This window comes from Malania oleifera, chromosome 13, assembly GCF_029873635.1.
Source record: "Malania oleifera isolate guangnan ecotype guangnan chromosome 13, ASM2987363v1, whole genome shotgun sequence".
Lineage (NCBI taxonomy): Eukaryota > Viridiplantae > Streptophyta > Magnoliopsida > Santalales > Ximeniaceae > Malania > Malania oleifera.
Genome location: NC_080429.1, coordinates 74601096 through 74617042, shown reverse-complemented (window position 1 = coordinate 74617042; position 15947 = coordinate 74601096). Strand labels below are relative to the sequence as shown.

The 15947-nt window shown below is 34.5% G+C and overlaps 1 protein-coding gene across 1 annotated transcript in view; it reads right to left on the bottom strand.

The window, feature by feature from the left end:
* LOC131146314 (actin-interacting protein 1-2) overlaps positions 1–4382 on the bottom strand; it is a 29574-nt gene extending 25192 nt beyond the window's left edge. Inside the window, exon 1 of the mRNA XM_058095846.1 lies at positions 3731–4382. Coding sequence (XP_057951829.1) covers positions 3731–4122 — 392 coding nt within the window. The 5' untranslated portion in view covers positions 4123–4382. The remainder of the gene's footprint in view (positions 1–3730) is intronic.
* Positions 4383–15947: the final 11565 nt, after the last annotated feature.

Here is a 15947-nt window from a genome sequence, read left to right as displayed (position 1 = left end):
ACAACCCTCTCCTTACCCACGCAAAGCGGGGAGCCTTATGGCCCGGGGACGACCCTTTGTTTTTTCAAGCATCTAGGGGATGCCAACCTGTGGTACAAAACATCAACCACTCTGTAGAGTGTCAGAAACATCAAGGATTACACTATGATCATTAACAATTTGCCCACTAAACCAGCTGGAAACAACAGCAATCCACTGCTTTTGCAAATCTGAAGCAGAGTAATTGTATCTTTGAAGGCGCTCTTATTTCTTTCTTTCCAAACACACCAAAAGATGACAAGGGGAATGAGGTTCAAGGCCTTTTGCTTCTCCTTGGTGGCTCTAATGCCTTTCCAAGCCCAAATCTCCCCTCCAACTGAATTTGCCATAACCCACTGCTGTGCAGTCAAGGAAAACCAAATTCCACAAGTTTCTTGTCCAGGGGCAGTGGAGAAGAATGTAGTTGATTGATTCTGCATCAGCCATACAAAGAAAAACTTATTTGAAGGGGCTGCTGTCCTCTTTTCTGTAGATTGTCAAGCGTTAAAACATTTCCAGGTGTGGACTCCCAAACAAAAAAGCAACCTTTGAAGGGGTTGCTATCCTCCAACTGTGAATTCAAAGGTTGCCTTTATTGTAGCTAGAATTTTATTTCAGTTTAGGAAGAATTCTGATTATTTTAGAAGTTTAATTAATTTAGAGTTATTTTGTATATTTTAAGTATCAGTTGTATTGTTGGATGCATAAATACTTTGTTTGTAATGTATTAGTTAGTTATCAATTTGAATGGGTTAATTTGTAATTATCTGCTTAGTGTTATTATGTAAGTATTTGATTCAGTTGTTGTTAGATGTATAAATACTCTGTCGTAATTTATTAGTTAGCCATTAATTTGAATTATATTCCAATTTTCTCTTGTGTAGTCCTCCCCCTCGTCTCCTTCTTTCTTCTTCTTCTCCTTCCTCCCTCCTCCTCCCTTTTCTTTCTTGATTCTTCTCACCTCTTTTCTGTTCTGTTTCTAACTCCTCTTTCCGTTTCTTTCCCCTTCTGCTTCTGACTTTCTCCTCTATTGTGTCTATAACTCTGTCCTGCTGTTTTCTTTTCTTCTCCCTTCTTCTAACTTATTGTTTTGTCTTCTTCATTCTATGTATCTTTACTTCTGTTTCTTATCCGTCCTACATCACACAGTCCTTGCACACCAGGCATTTCCTCCCTGCTTCCCTTGTGCATTGACTTCTCCTCGGCCCTTGAGATCCCAAACGTCTGCCTCACAATTGCTTTGTACAAATTCCACCTTTCTTCTGCCTCTTGCCCATCTGGAGTTTTCAACAATGGACTTCTTCCACCTGTTAACACCTCCATGGAAAGGCGAAGAATCGAAGAACCCAAGCATTAGATAAAAACCTAAAAAGAATCATTCCCCATCAGTTCTGCATTTTTTGACCCATGGATATTTGATTTTGTTGTCCAAAACAACCGATTAAGAAAACCTTGCAGACTATTCTTTGATGCATATTTTCCTAATTCCCACCAGGGACTCCAATGAAAATTGATTAATTTCCCATCTGCTTTCATGGCTCAGTGGAAAACCATCCTGAATAATCACCAGCACTATAATAAATTAGTTGCAACGAAAGGATTCTGATGACCCACCATTTCATCCACGACTAACTCATCCAGCTTTTTGTTCATCCTCTCATTCTTCCATAATTATTGTTTACAACTTTACATTATACTAGTATATTTTCATTGTTTGAGACTGCAGGTCCAACTCTGTTCAAATTAGAGCTTACAACCTCTTAATAGATCTGATTTGAGTTCTTTCAATTTATCAGATCAGCCAAGATAAATTAGAGCCTGCCTGGTTTACTACTCTTATGCCGCTAATTGCACTTTTCTTCAACTCATATTTTTAACCGAACAAGAAGAGATTTTATTGAGGAGAACAAGAAGCACAGCAAGGAGCATAAGAAATTCTCCTTAAAAGATACAAGAACATAAAAACGAAAAAATCAAAAGAAATCGAAAGATCTCAGCCAGTCACTCATGCTGTAAATTGGAAAAGGAAACCCCTTTGAAACATCCAGCAGCAAAAGCCCAAAAGGAGGCCAGATACTAAATCCAATCCCAAAAAAGAATCAATCCCCCATCAGTTCTGCAATTTTTAACCCATGGATATTTGAATTTGTTGTCCAAAACAAATGAAATTGCTCCTAAGCCCATCTTAAGTCACGACAAAACAAGACAACCGATTAAGAAAACCTTGCAGACTGTTCATTGATGCATATTTGCCTAATTCCATCCCCTACCCCAATCAAAATTGATTAATTTCCTATCTGCTTTCACGGCCCAGTGGAAAACCTTCCTGAATAATCACCAGCACTATGATAAATTAGTTGCAATGAAAGGATTCGGATGACCCACCATTTCATACCCAACCAACTCATTCACCTTTTCGTACATCCTCTCATTCTTCCATAATTATTGTTTACAACTTTACATGATACTAGTACATTTTCATAGTTTGAGACTGCAGGTCCAACTCTACTCAAATCAGAGCTTACAACCTCGTGGTAGATCTGATTTGAGGTCTTTCAATTTCTCAGATCAACCAAGATAAATTAAAGCCTGCCTGATTGACCACTCTTATACTGCTAATTGCATTTTTGTTGAACTCATATTTTTAATCGAACAAAAAGAGATTTTATTAAGGAGAACAAGAAGTATAATAAGGAGCATAAGAAACTGTCCTTAAACGATACAAGAACAAAAACACGAAAAAATCAAAAGACCTCAGCCAGCCACTCAAGCTGTAAAATGGAAAAGAAACTCCTTTGAAACATCCTGCTGCAAAAGCCCATGAGGACAGATACTGAATCCTATCCAAAGCATAGTCCAAGATATCATCTTTCTTATAAAAATTTGAGCATTTTGCTTCAATCAAAACCACTAAAACTGCAAAAATTAAACATCTCCGCAATGTCGATGTATCTTTACCCCTCCAAAAACCCTAAAATGATATGGCAAAAAAATCCTCCCTCAACTCCAGAGTCCAGACGTGCCCAACTCTTACCAAATAAGCCACAAAGATTATTCTACACCCTCCACAAAGAGGAGCAATGAAGGAACAAATGAGAGACATATTCTGAACTACGAAAGCAAAGAGAACAAACTTCCGAAGATAAAACCTAAAAAGATTGTTAGTGTTTAACTCCGAGCAATCAACCAAATAAAAGCCTTAATCTTTGAGGGGATGTTAGTCTTTCAGATAGAACAGTTATGTCTCTAATAAGAGCTACATTTGTGAAGATTAAAAAACCCTCTGACCTGCTAAGTGAAAAGCAGGTGGCATGAAAAATTTATCGAGGTTATAAGGAATTAAGGTTCAGTTAGTAATAACATTAAGAAATGTTTCTTTAGAAATTCTATTCATTTTCAAGACTGAAAAACAGAGAAGTTGCCTTCTTGGGTCATTTTAAAGTTCTGGTGTTCGCATTGCTCAAAATGCAGAAAGCGACATTTTATCATTCTGAAATGGCTTGTTTGGGAAAAGAAAAAATCTAGGAGGACGTCTTCACAAAGCTTAGCCAAGTGCATTTCTATGCCAATTTCGTTCCTTCGTTTTTGAAAACATGAAACAGTTATCGACAACAACATCCTAACAACATCAAATGTATGCTTGACAATGATCACCAACAAAACTGAACACAATCAAGCACAAAACAATCCAAATCAAGTATCGAAACCTCACATGAACGCACGAACCAATGACTTGCCCTTCCCATCACCGGATGCCACGATCCTCATCCCGTCGGGTGACCATTGCAGATCATCGATCCGGCCAGACAAGACCCTGAATTCCTTTTTGAGAACGTGGTCGTTGTGGGTCCCCCAGATCCTGACGGTCCCAGACACGTCGGCGGATGCGATCCACTCGCCGTTGGGGGAGAAGCGAGCGACTGTGGCCTGGTAGGCATGCTCACCGTAGACGGAGACTTCGAGAGGGCGGTCAAGGTAGCGGATGATGACGGATCTGCCATTGCAGTAGAGGATGGAGTTGGACTTAGGGTCGCCGGAGATCAGGATCCCTCGGCCTCGTTCCGCGGAGGGGACGCACGCGTAGGTCTCTGAAAGCTCCGTCATTTCTATGCCTGTAGATTCTCTCCCTCTCTCTCTCGACACTTGCCCAGTTTTTGCCTTATCTTCTGGCCTGCTCTTGCCGTGGGGAATGTTCTGTCAAGTGAGAAGCCCGTTAAGAGCGGAGGAAGATTTCAATTCTCACAGAATTGGATAGAAAAAGCCTGCATGGAAACGTGGCATTACTATGAGTTGGGATCACTTGGACTGTATTTGGAGCATTGGCTTTGGCCGGGTTTTCTCTGTTTTGATTTGTGTGGAATCTTAAAAATAATTTTGTTATTGCGCAAATTCAAATTTAATATTAAAAAATTAGACACTAAAAACATTAGTATTTTGAAAAATGAATTAAACATAATAATAATTATATATACTTGATGAGTGTACCAAAGTGCTATCTAAATACCCTATTATTGGACTAAAATGCTAAAATGTGAATGAAAATAATTGGAATTAATGTGTATTCTTGAATTGAGTTTTTATTTACTTTGGGATACTCCTAAGCTGATTTTTATGTTTAATTTCAGAGTTTATAAAAGAGCAAGTTAAAGTTCAGTCAAATTCAAAGGAGGACTCTCATGGGTTTTGAGAGTAATTTGGATCAAGGAAAAAAAAAAAAATCTCAAAAGAAAATTACAAGAAGTTAAAGTCCGAAATTCACTAGTCTGGGCATATTTCTATATTTTAATCATAACTCTCTCATATGATATTAGATTGACGTGATTCAAGTGGCGTTGGAAAGCTTACGAAAAGAGTTACAATTCATGAGATAGTATTTCTCTAATCCAAACGTTTACTGGGTCAAAAGTGGGCTGCAATCCAAGCCTGGAAATCAGATGATATTTTTTAATTTTTTTTTATTATTCCGTTTCTAGGGTTTTGTGGAGGGACATATATGAGCTAAACTTTTTGGTAAAGAAAGGGAAGACGGGAGACTTTAAGTTTTTCTCTGGAATTTATTTGTTTTTCATCTTAGTATGGAGAACTAAATTCTCAAGTAGGGAAAGGGATGAACTTGCACACTAGATGATATTTTCAATTTATTTTTAAGTTATGTATTTGATTTTCAATTACTAATTTCCTTTGTTTTATCATTCTCAATTCATTGTTGATGTTTTCTTCTCTGAATAATCATAGAATTTATTCTGTTTATGAATTCAGTCATGCTTTTTCTATTGAATGGATTCGTTCTTTGATTATGTTTGAATCAATTATTTATCTATATTGATTTACTTCTTTAGTGTAATATCGCTCCCTAAGTATATTGTCGTCGTTGAATTTTCTCAATAGGGATAATAATTTACGTTTTCTAAAAGTGGTTAATGATTTTTGAAAGGGTTACATTTGGTTTAATTTTGGTTTATAAATCTATACCTTCCAATTGAGAATTTTGGGAATTGAGTTCCTAATTGAGTTATTCAATGAATTAAGCATAATTAAAATACCGGATTTGTGTTAGGGATTCCCGACGCTTTACCGTTCGTCAAATTTGGGTATTTTTCTCGTTAGTCACTTTGCTTCACTTTGATTTGCATATAAAATTAATCTTTGTTCACCATTAATCATTTAATATTTTTCTTTAGTTTCTTTGTTCCTTCTGCTATTATTTTACTTTGTCTCTCTGTGGAATCGACACCTCAAAACTGTGTTACAACTACCGCGTTATTCTTTGGGCTTAATCAATACTTGGATAAGATCAAGTAGGTGCTCTTTGTGGTATTTATGAGATTTTTGGGAGCAGCTGATTGGTTTATTGGAGGGAGTAGACTTTTCGATAAAGCATTGGTATAGAGAAGGAAATAAAGTGGCAGATGCCTTGGCTCGTCAAGGTGCTAGGGGGAGGAATATGTTGTTTATAAATAGTAGTCAACTCCCTAGAGTTATCAATGAGTTGTATAAATTGGAGAAGATGAGTACGGCTTATATGAGGTATGTTTAGCTGATTTTCTGTTGGTTTTGGTCTATGCTTTATGTTGTTTATCTTCTATTTGTTTTGTTATGTGATATTTGTTTTGTAGGTCCTTATTTTGTTTTGTTATTTGAGAGGCCTTAAAGTTTTGTCTTTTATTTCTCCCTTTGATTATCTTATAACTACGGTATTCCTCCGCCAAAAGTGAGGGTTTATCAATAAATAAACTGAGGTACCGCCCTTCTTAAAAAAAAAAAAAATGATCTTCTACTTTTGAGAGATATTTGATATCTCTACTATTAGAAAGTACACTCCCTTTTCTTGACTTAACATTTCCAAAGCATCTCTATAATTAGACAAATTTTTTTTAAACAAGTGTCTATCACTATCCATGAATATCTCAAAAATACCCAATAATCACCCATAACTATCATAAAATAATATTTTTCTTAATATATATGATTTTTAGAGGCCTATTTATTAATTAGTTTATTTTATTACAATCATCATTCAAAAGTCATGGAGCACGCATATTGTGCTTGTCAATAACTAGTTTATATAAACATAATTGTTTATACATCGTATTGATAGATTTCAAAGTTCTTGATTTTACAAATGACAAAAGGAAAAACTACCATATCAAATTGTGTTGTAATTGGTACTTCTATGTGGAGATATTGAATGTAACAATTGCAATTGTTAAAAAAAATTTACAATAAATATTTTTGATATTGCATGCATATGTAGTTGAAGGGTGTTTAGAGTAGTTACAAATAAAGTTCCTAAAATAACTTAAAAAAATATAATATATTTTTAAGAAAAATAAGTATAATAAATGCATTCGTTATTCATGTGCATAGGCATTAAAAACTCATTAATGCCTATCATTAGCTTAATTAGTCAAAGTAAAAATTTATTTGACTAATTATTTTAATGAGCACAATTAATAGAATTTTTTTATTGGATTTTATTGAGAAAGATCGGTTTTTGACTCAATATCAAAATATGATTTTAAATAATTAAATAAGTTTAACCAACCTATAAATCTATGCCCTACACTGGGGCATGTGTCAAAATATTAGGAGTCCCTAGGAGTTCACTTAACTCTAATCCTTTTATAAATAATCTTCTTTACTTTTAAAAGAGGGTCTCCCACCAATGAACCAACATCCACTAATGGAGAAAATTCAAGCCTCCGCTATTCGACACCTTCTCAAAATCAAATCGACTTACATAATGAAAATCGACACATGATTGAAGAACAATAAGTCCAAACTATTCTTCAATAATCTACTTTTCATTTTGAAACAACAAGTCTTCATGATCAAGCTCACGCTTTTGAAGATCAAACACAAATTCATATTCCATCGATCATCACTACCACCATATTGGAGAATACCCTTCTCGAGTCCTAAATCAGAAGTCTTTTTTAGAGAGATTGAAGATCAAGACAATTACATCTTTGCATATTGTCAAATTGGTTGTTTAGGAGATTGCACCACTGTCTCTATCGGAAACTTGCTTTTCAAGCTCTTAAATCAATAAATCTCTTTAGGGAGACAAAAGATCGAAACAATTATATCTTCAATATATCATCAAATTTATCGCTTGGAAGATCCACCATTGTCATGTTTAGGAACACACTTCTTGAGTCCTTGAATCCGAAGATGTCTTTAGGGAGATTGAAGATCAAAGACTTTCATTTTTTGCCACGTAAACAAACCCAAAAACAACACAAAAACAACCAAGGATAGGAACAACAAAAAATATGGATTGAAGAAATCTAACTCATGGCAAGGTCCCTTCTTCTAAAAGCCATTTGAGCAAGATCATGAACCTCCTCGTTAGCAAAACTTGGGAGCCACAAAAAATTTGATTGTTGTAACATCATTGAGAGATTTCCAAATATCCAATAGAATAACATTGAAAGGCCAATGCCCCTTTTCTAATTTTGACAAAGCCTCTATAACCACAAAAGCATCTCTTTCAACAATGACTTTGTCTCAACATACTTTATTCCCATAGTTGGTTGCCAGAAGATCAACAAAGATCTTCACAACATGAGTTGGATCTACAACAACCACTTCCTTTGAAGTAGAGAGGATATGATTACCTGAGCAATACTTTGCCACATAAGCAACCGCACCTTGACTAGACGAGAATACAACATCAAAAATTAATTTTTTATTTAATGGACATTATTGTTACCCACTTTTGTTCGAGTTAATTCTATACCCCAAATACTTGAATTTCAAAAGTGGTTGATATGTTTTTATAAGATTCTAAAGTCCAAATTGGATTGCTTTTTGGTTTAAGTTGACCAAATTTTAACTTTAATTCCATTTTAATAGTGATTCAGCAAAAGAAAACCCTTATGAGGGCATTTTGGGAAAGCTTAGGTTTTGGCTTAAAACCCTAGTCCCTTGCTTATAAAAAGAAACTAAGGAGCATGCAAGAAAGGGGAAATACGTTTAATTAAGGAGGCACTCATAAGGGGAAACACATACATTCACTTAAGGGGGAGTCACACTCATTGAAAGAGAAAAAGGAGGGCATACACATTCACTATGGAGGAAGAACTTCTTCAAGTTCAAGATCTTGTGGCCAACTCCATTGAAGGATTTAAGGCAAAAAAAGAAGCTTGAAAGGAAAAGTATGCCTCTAAACTCCTTGTAGTCTCATCTATTTTCATAATTTAATGAATCTTCAGTGAAAAAAATTCAAGACAAGTACTTGAAAACAATGGTTTGAAACTCCATAAATTCTAGGCTAGTGTTAAGATTTAACTTGAATAAGGCTTAAAGCTTGGCTTTTTATAATATGTTGGTGTTAAAGTTTAAGTCTTTATTATGCCCGTGCATGCATCTCTCAAAAAAAACAATTGTTTCTTTTTTTTTTTCTTCTTTTTGTTTCCTGGCGAACATGCCCGAGTTTGACTGTCCTAGAGCCCGCATCTCTCAAAGCTCGAAACACAAAAGTTGTGGGGCACTCTCTCGGCTTTTCACAAAATTTTGAATCACTCGATTGGAGTTCAAATGGGAGAATTATGCCCAAATCACGAGGTACCATCGACTTTAATGTCCATAATTTACCCTGCAATAAAATACCAAAAAAATTCAGAAATTATGCAATAAAACCCAAATATTATAAATAGAGCACAATGTTAAAATATTGAACATAATTAAGCATTTAATTAAAAATAGAATCATTAATGCACGATTTAAAATACCTAATTACGCAATTTAAGCGCGTAATCATACCCCCCAACTAATGTTTTGCTAGTCTCTAACAAATAACGTGAATGAATTCCAGGGCGGTACCCACAAATACTAATTCCAACAAATATGAAATGAATGCACATGGGACCCAACCATACCAATTCACATACAAGAATATAACCAAATTTCATACAAGCTCATCATATATAATACACGCAACTCTGAAGTAAGTCATTCATGCAAGTCTTATCGTTATATAGTCGTTAAGAACAATATACTCATATGCAGATAACCAGAAATACAATTTAGAGTTAATGTAGTCATATAAATAAGAGTATAAACAAGCGAAATCTCGAGGTATGTCTAATGTGTATGACTCGTTACACCCAAGATACCAGTGGACACCTACAAAACGGTCATTTTGACTTAGCCTAACTGATGTACCCTCAAAAATAGTAAAAAGGAATGGGTTCGCTCGTCATATGTGAAGAGGAGTGTCACGATCAAACATCCCACATATTGTAAGGAATAAACGCTAAATGTATGGAGTGGATTAGTCAGAAAAGGATCTAGCCACTTTGTGAGGTGTCGGGTCCTTCACCCTAGCATCTTTCCACTCACTCGCCATATTCAACCAAGGCCACCATAGATCAACTTATTCACAAACTAGGCATGAATACATCTGAGGCATTAAGCGGTTGAAGAGTCTTTATATGTAGAGAACATGTGTCGTGTCCTTGACTTTTAATGGTATTTTGTATGGAGCAGGTATTAACCTTTCATTTCACGTGCATTTCTATTTTTCTTATTCTTTCTTCTGCTCATTCTTCAATTTCTACCTTTTTATTGTCAATTAGGACAATTATTACACTTCTTTTATTGTCCTCACACCACCAATGGGAATTAAACTCGATCAGTAGTCCATGAACTAAGTCTATTTCTAGGGTGGCTCAGTCTTCACATCTTGAGTAGACTACAAGACCTAAGTTTCTATCTCCCCACTAGATGCCACCTCTAGGCTAGCAAGTCAAAAACAGAGACTAGTGTACAAAGAATTGTCTAGAAGAAAAGATGTTGGCCTTACAAGGTTTAATACTCCATTTTGATGCTAACAAACAAGTAGGACTTAACATGCTTCGGTTGAGTGTTGTGTTTTCTCAAAAATCCATATTGAAAATACTCATGTAGCATGGATCAAAGTTTGAAGATCATAAGAGCATGATCAACATGAGAGCTCAAAGTCTGAATTAATGAATAAATATCAAGAGGGTTTAAAGAGATGAAATCTCAGACAATTCTGAGAGATCAGAGACTAGCAACAAAGAAAGTTCAGAACAAAGAAGAATTTTTGAGTACTTAGGACAAGTCTTTGTAAGTACTTTAAGTTTATTCAAGTATGGAGTTTTCATTTTGAAGCTCATTAGGCATAGAGAGTTAGAGACCTTAAGATAAAAACTTGGAACATGTTTTTAAAGTTAAAACAAATCTATATTCTAAGCAACAATGAGAGAGAAATCAAAAATTGACTAGAAAAGAAAAAATTGTAAGTGGACAGACGACTGGCTAAATTAACAAGGCTTAAAACTGAAACATAGAAGGCTGACAGACGACTGTCAAGGCTCTGACAGACAACTATCAGTGAAAAGTGAGAAGACTATGTAGATTTCACCAGACGACTGTCCACCTTCTATGTTACTGAAAGATTTAAATTTACACATGGACAAATGACTGTCACCTCATATTCTAGTGACAGACGACAGCCACTCAAGGGACAAACGACTGCCACCTTTTTGCCTATGATTTTTATAGTTATATTAAATGGACAGACGACTACCAAGACTTCACAGTCATCTGCCTCGCGGTATTTTTCTGTTTTCCAACGGATATAATTTTTGAAATTCAAATATTTGGAAACTCAAATAAGTTTAATATATGGAAACAAGACTGAGTATTCTTGGGGAATAAGCAAAAAGGTTTTCTACATCTATAAACACATTGATTTCTACACCAAGATCATTAAGAAATCACATTCTGCTGTCATACTCTCTCTCTCATTATGAATATCTGAAGGTGCTTCAAATTGTTTTCATCCTTACTCGAAATTAAGAGAAGTTTTTGCTGAATCTCTCATTGTGTTTGATCATTAAGTTGCTGATTCTTTCATTGAAAGATACCCATGGTGATAAGTTTCTTAGAGCTTCATTCTGAAATTCATATTCTGAATTTACTAAAGTGCATAAGTGTTTCAAATTTGTACTAATCAGCTATTTGAGGAGCAAGTTCTTGTACGTCTTGTTTTTTGTCTTTGTAACAGGATTTGTTGACGATTTGAGTATTGAATCCCTGGACCAAACAAGGGGAGATTGTTTGGAGAAGGCGGGCTCTAGCCTTACCCAAGGAGTGATTGTAACTGATTTTGTTCCGACTGATAAAGGAACGGTAATAGTGAATCCTTTGGCAGTTTTTCCAAGGGCGAGGATGTAGGTTGTGTTGAAGCCGAACCTTGTAAAAATCCATATGTTCTTCTTTCTCTACTCTACTCTTTATTTTTCAAGGATATAATCTATGTGGTTGCTTTAAATTTTAATTCTGAATGTTTGGTTGTTAAATAGATCGGAAGGTATTCGTTTTGGATAAATCAGCATTGATTGCGAAAACCGAAAGAGACGACGCTGGTTGATTATCCTTGATCTATTAATCTGAAAGTTTATTTAAAAACTGAACATTGGGAAGAAGAATAATTGTGATACAGGGCTTATATTGAGCGCAACAAATTTTCACATATATTGTTACATAAATTGAGTGTTTAATTTGGCTATGATTGATTGTGATTGTTTCTAAAATTTACAACTTAAAAGAACTAATCCTAAATGGACTATTTTTTTTAAAAAAAAAAATCCAATTCACCCCCTCTTAGGAAGCTATTCCTAATTTCAATTGGTATCAGAGCCTAGTTATAGTAATTCCTAACAAGAAACTATAAAAAGATCAAATGACAAATATAGGAGTAGAACCCTTTGGTGAAGGCCAATCCTCAACCTGTCCACCAATTTTTTATGGGCATAATTATACATTTTAGAAAAAGAGAATGCAAATCTATCTCCAACACATGGATTGGAAAGCATGGGAAGTAGTTATGGATGGAGACCTTATTCCCACTAAAATAGTTGATGGAAAACAGATTCCAAAAGAAAAAAAAGGATATGATTGATTTAGACTATAAAATGCTTCAAATCAATTCAAGCGCTATAAATGCTTTATACTGTACCTTAGATGCTAATGAATTTAATAGGGTCATGGCATGCAAGACGGCCAAAGAAATATGGGACAAATTAGAAGTGACATATGAAGGAACTATTGATGTTAGAGATAATAGGATAGACATGTTAACAAGCGAATATGAACCATTCAAGATGAATTCTGATGAAATAATATCAAGTATGTACACCAGATTTACCCACATAATAAATTCCTTAAGTGCCTTAGGGAAAACTTATATTACCTATGAAATGATCAGAAAAATCCTAAGAGGCCTTCCCTCAATATGGGAACCAAAGGCTACAGTTATCACTGAAGGTAGAAACCTTAAGACTACCTATTTAGATGAACTCAGAGGTTCACTTCTTACCTATGAAATGGCCTTTAAAGAAAGGAATCCTGAACCAAAGCATAAAATATCTATTGCACTGAAAGCGTCTAGGAAGAGGAAAGTGAGACAAGTGACTTATATCAAGATGAATTAGCATTCATCACTAAGAGAGGCAAGTTTTATAGAAGAAATAAGAGATTTCCTAGGAAGTTCAATAAAAAGAAACCTGAAAAAGGAGAGACAAGTAGGAAGGAAAATAAAAGTAAGAATGAACCTCCAATATGTTATCACTGCAAGAAACCAGGGCATATTAAACCAGACTGTCCATTGCTCAAGAAAGACAAGAAGAAAAAGAAGGAAGCTATGAAAGCTACGTGGGATGATTCAAGCTCCAGCGAGACAGAAAATGAATCAAGTGGACAAGAGATGGCAAACATATGTTTCATGGCAAATGAAGAAGAGGTAAACTAAACTCCTACTATTCCTCTACAAAATCTTACAATGAGTTGTGTGATGAGTCATGTGATAGCATGCCTTCCTATAAGGAATTGCAAGCTGAGTTGTTTTCTTTGCACAAGAGATTCATAAAAATTTCTAAGAGAAATATAACTTTGAAAGATCAAAATAAAGAACTAGTGAAGTAACTTGAATCATTCAAAGCTATTGAAGAAGAAAAAAAATTCTTGTATTAAGAAGTTGGAAGAAGAAATAAATATAACAACTCAAGAGTTTGGCAAAACTTATAAAGATAATTTGAATAAAAAGGATCTAGAAGTAAATGAACTCAAAAAGGCAGTAGAGGATAAAGAAAAAATTATCTATAACTTTACCAAAGGAAAAGAAAACTTTGAAAAGATGATTGGACAACAAAGGCTTCATGGGAACAAAGAAGGAATAGGCTATAACGGTAAAGCAAATAAAAAAAACAAAAAGCTATACATGGGATACTTTGTTAAGGAAGCTAAGTATTATGCTAGCACTTCATCAAACAACAAACATGAACACATCACTTGCTATATGTGCAAGACTAAAGGTCATGTAATGTTTAATTGCCCATTAAAAAGAAAGTATGTTAAAGTTCAAGGAGAATGGAAAGCCAATAATGGAACTAACAACAAAACAAAGAAAGTCAAAAGAATTTGGGTTCCAAAAACTAACACATAGTATCCCTTATTGTAGGTTTGCTTTAGGACAACAACGTCAATAGATAAATGGTACTTGGACAGCGGGTGCTCAAGGCACATGACCGGTGACAATACCAAGTTCACTACATTAAAACAAAAGGATGGGGGATATGTCACCTTCGGCGACAATGCCAAAGGTAAAATTACTGGCATCAGAAAAATTGGTAAAGAACCTTCACTCACTATATATAATGTGTTATTAGTAGAAGGATTAAAACATAACCTTTTAAGTATTAGTCAATTAAGTGACAAAGGGTTCGAAATAATCTTTATGAAAGAAAAATGTATTATCCAAAATCCTAAGAACAAAGAAACTTTGTTTATAGCTCATAGAATAAATAATGTCTATTGCATAAATCTTGAGAAATTAGTAAATCAAGATATAACTTGTTTGACAGCAATGAATGAAGTAAGTTGGTTATGACATAGGAAACTAGGACATGCAAGCATGGACCTACTATCCAAATTATCTAAGAAAAATCTTGTCAAAGGACTACCAAATACTAAATTCATAAAAGACAAGATGTGTGATGCATGCTAAAAGGGAAAACAAGTAAAAACAAGCTTCAAAAAGAAAAAAATACATATCCACCAAAAGACCTCTAGAACTCTTGCACCTAGACTTATTTGGTCCAATTAGAACCTTAAGCCTAGGAGGTAAACAATATGCTTTTGTAATAGTGGATAATTATTCAAGATTCACTTGGGGTATTATTCCTAACAAACAAAGATGAAGCCTGTGACATGCTTATTACATTGTGTAAGAAATTACAAAATGAAAAAGGGTATAATATAACAAACTTTAGGAGTGATCAAGGTAGGGAATTTAAAAACAAAAATGATGAAAAATTCTGTAATGAATATGGAATAAACCATAATTTTTCAGCACCTAGGACTCCACAACAAAATGGAGTTATAGAAAGAAAAAATAGAACTCTACAAGAAATGGAAAGAACAATGTTGAATGAAAATAATCTACCTAAATACTTTTGGGCAGAAGCTGTAAATACTGCATGTTACATTGTAAATAGGGTATCAATAAGATCAAAAATAGACAAAACACCATATGAACTTTGGAAAGGTAGAAAACCTAATATTTCCTACTTTCATGTATTCAGATGCAAATGTTTTATCCTTAATACTAAAGATGATCTAGGAAAATTTGATGCAAAATCTGATGAAGGTATCTTCCTAGGGTACTCTATAAATAGTAAAGCTTATAGGGTTTATAATAAAAGAACCTTTACTATTATGGAATTAATACACATAACATTTGATGAATCAAACAATCATGACAATAAAAATGAGAATGATGAAAAAGAAGATACTCCACAAAAAGAAGAAGATCTTGAAATAAAAGAAGAAAACAATAATGATGCTCCAAATGAAAACCTTATAGAAAATCTGAAACTTCCTAAAGAATGGAGATATGATAAAAATCACCCAAAAGAACAAATAATTGGTGAAACATCAAAAGGAATAACCACTAGAGCCTCGTTAAAAAACTTTTGTAATCATTATGCTTTTTTATCTTAAGATGAACCCAAAAATATTGAAGAAGCCTTAAATGATGATTCTTGGATCATAGCTATATAGGAGGAACTAAATCAATTTGAAAGAAGTCAAGAAACTTATACCTAAACCCAAAGACAAGTCAATCATAGAAACTAAATGGGTGTTTAGAAATAAAAAGGATGAAACTGGAGTAGTTGTAAGAAATAAAGCTAGGCTTGTAGCACAAGGTTACAATCAAGAGGAAGGCTTTGACTATGAAGAAACCTTTGCCCCTGTAGCAAGAATGGAAGCAATAAGGATGCTTCTTGCCTATGCAGCCTATAAAGACTTCAAATTATACCAAATGGATGTAAAAAGTGCATTTCTAAATGGTCATATTAATGAAGAAGTTTATGTTAAACAACCTCTAGGTTTTG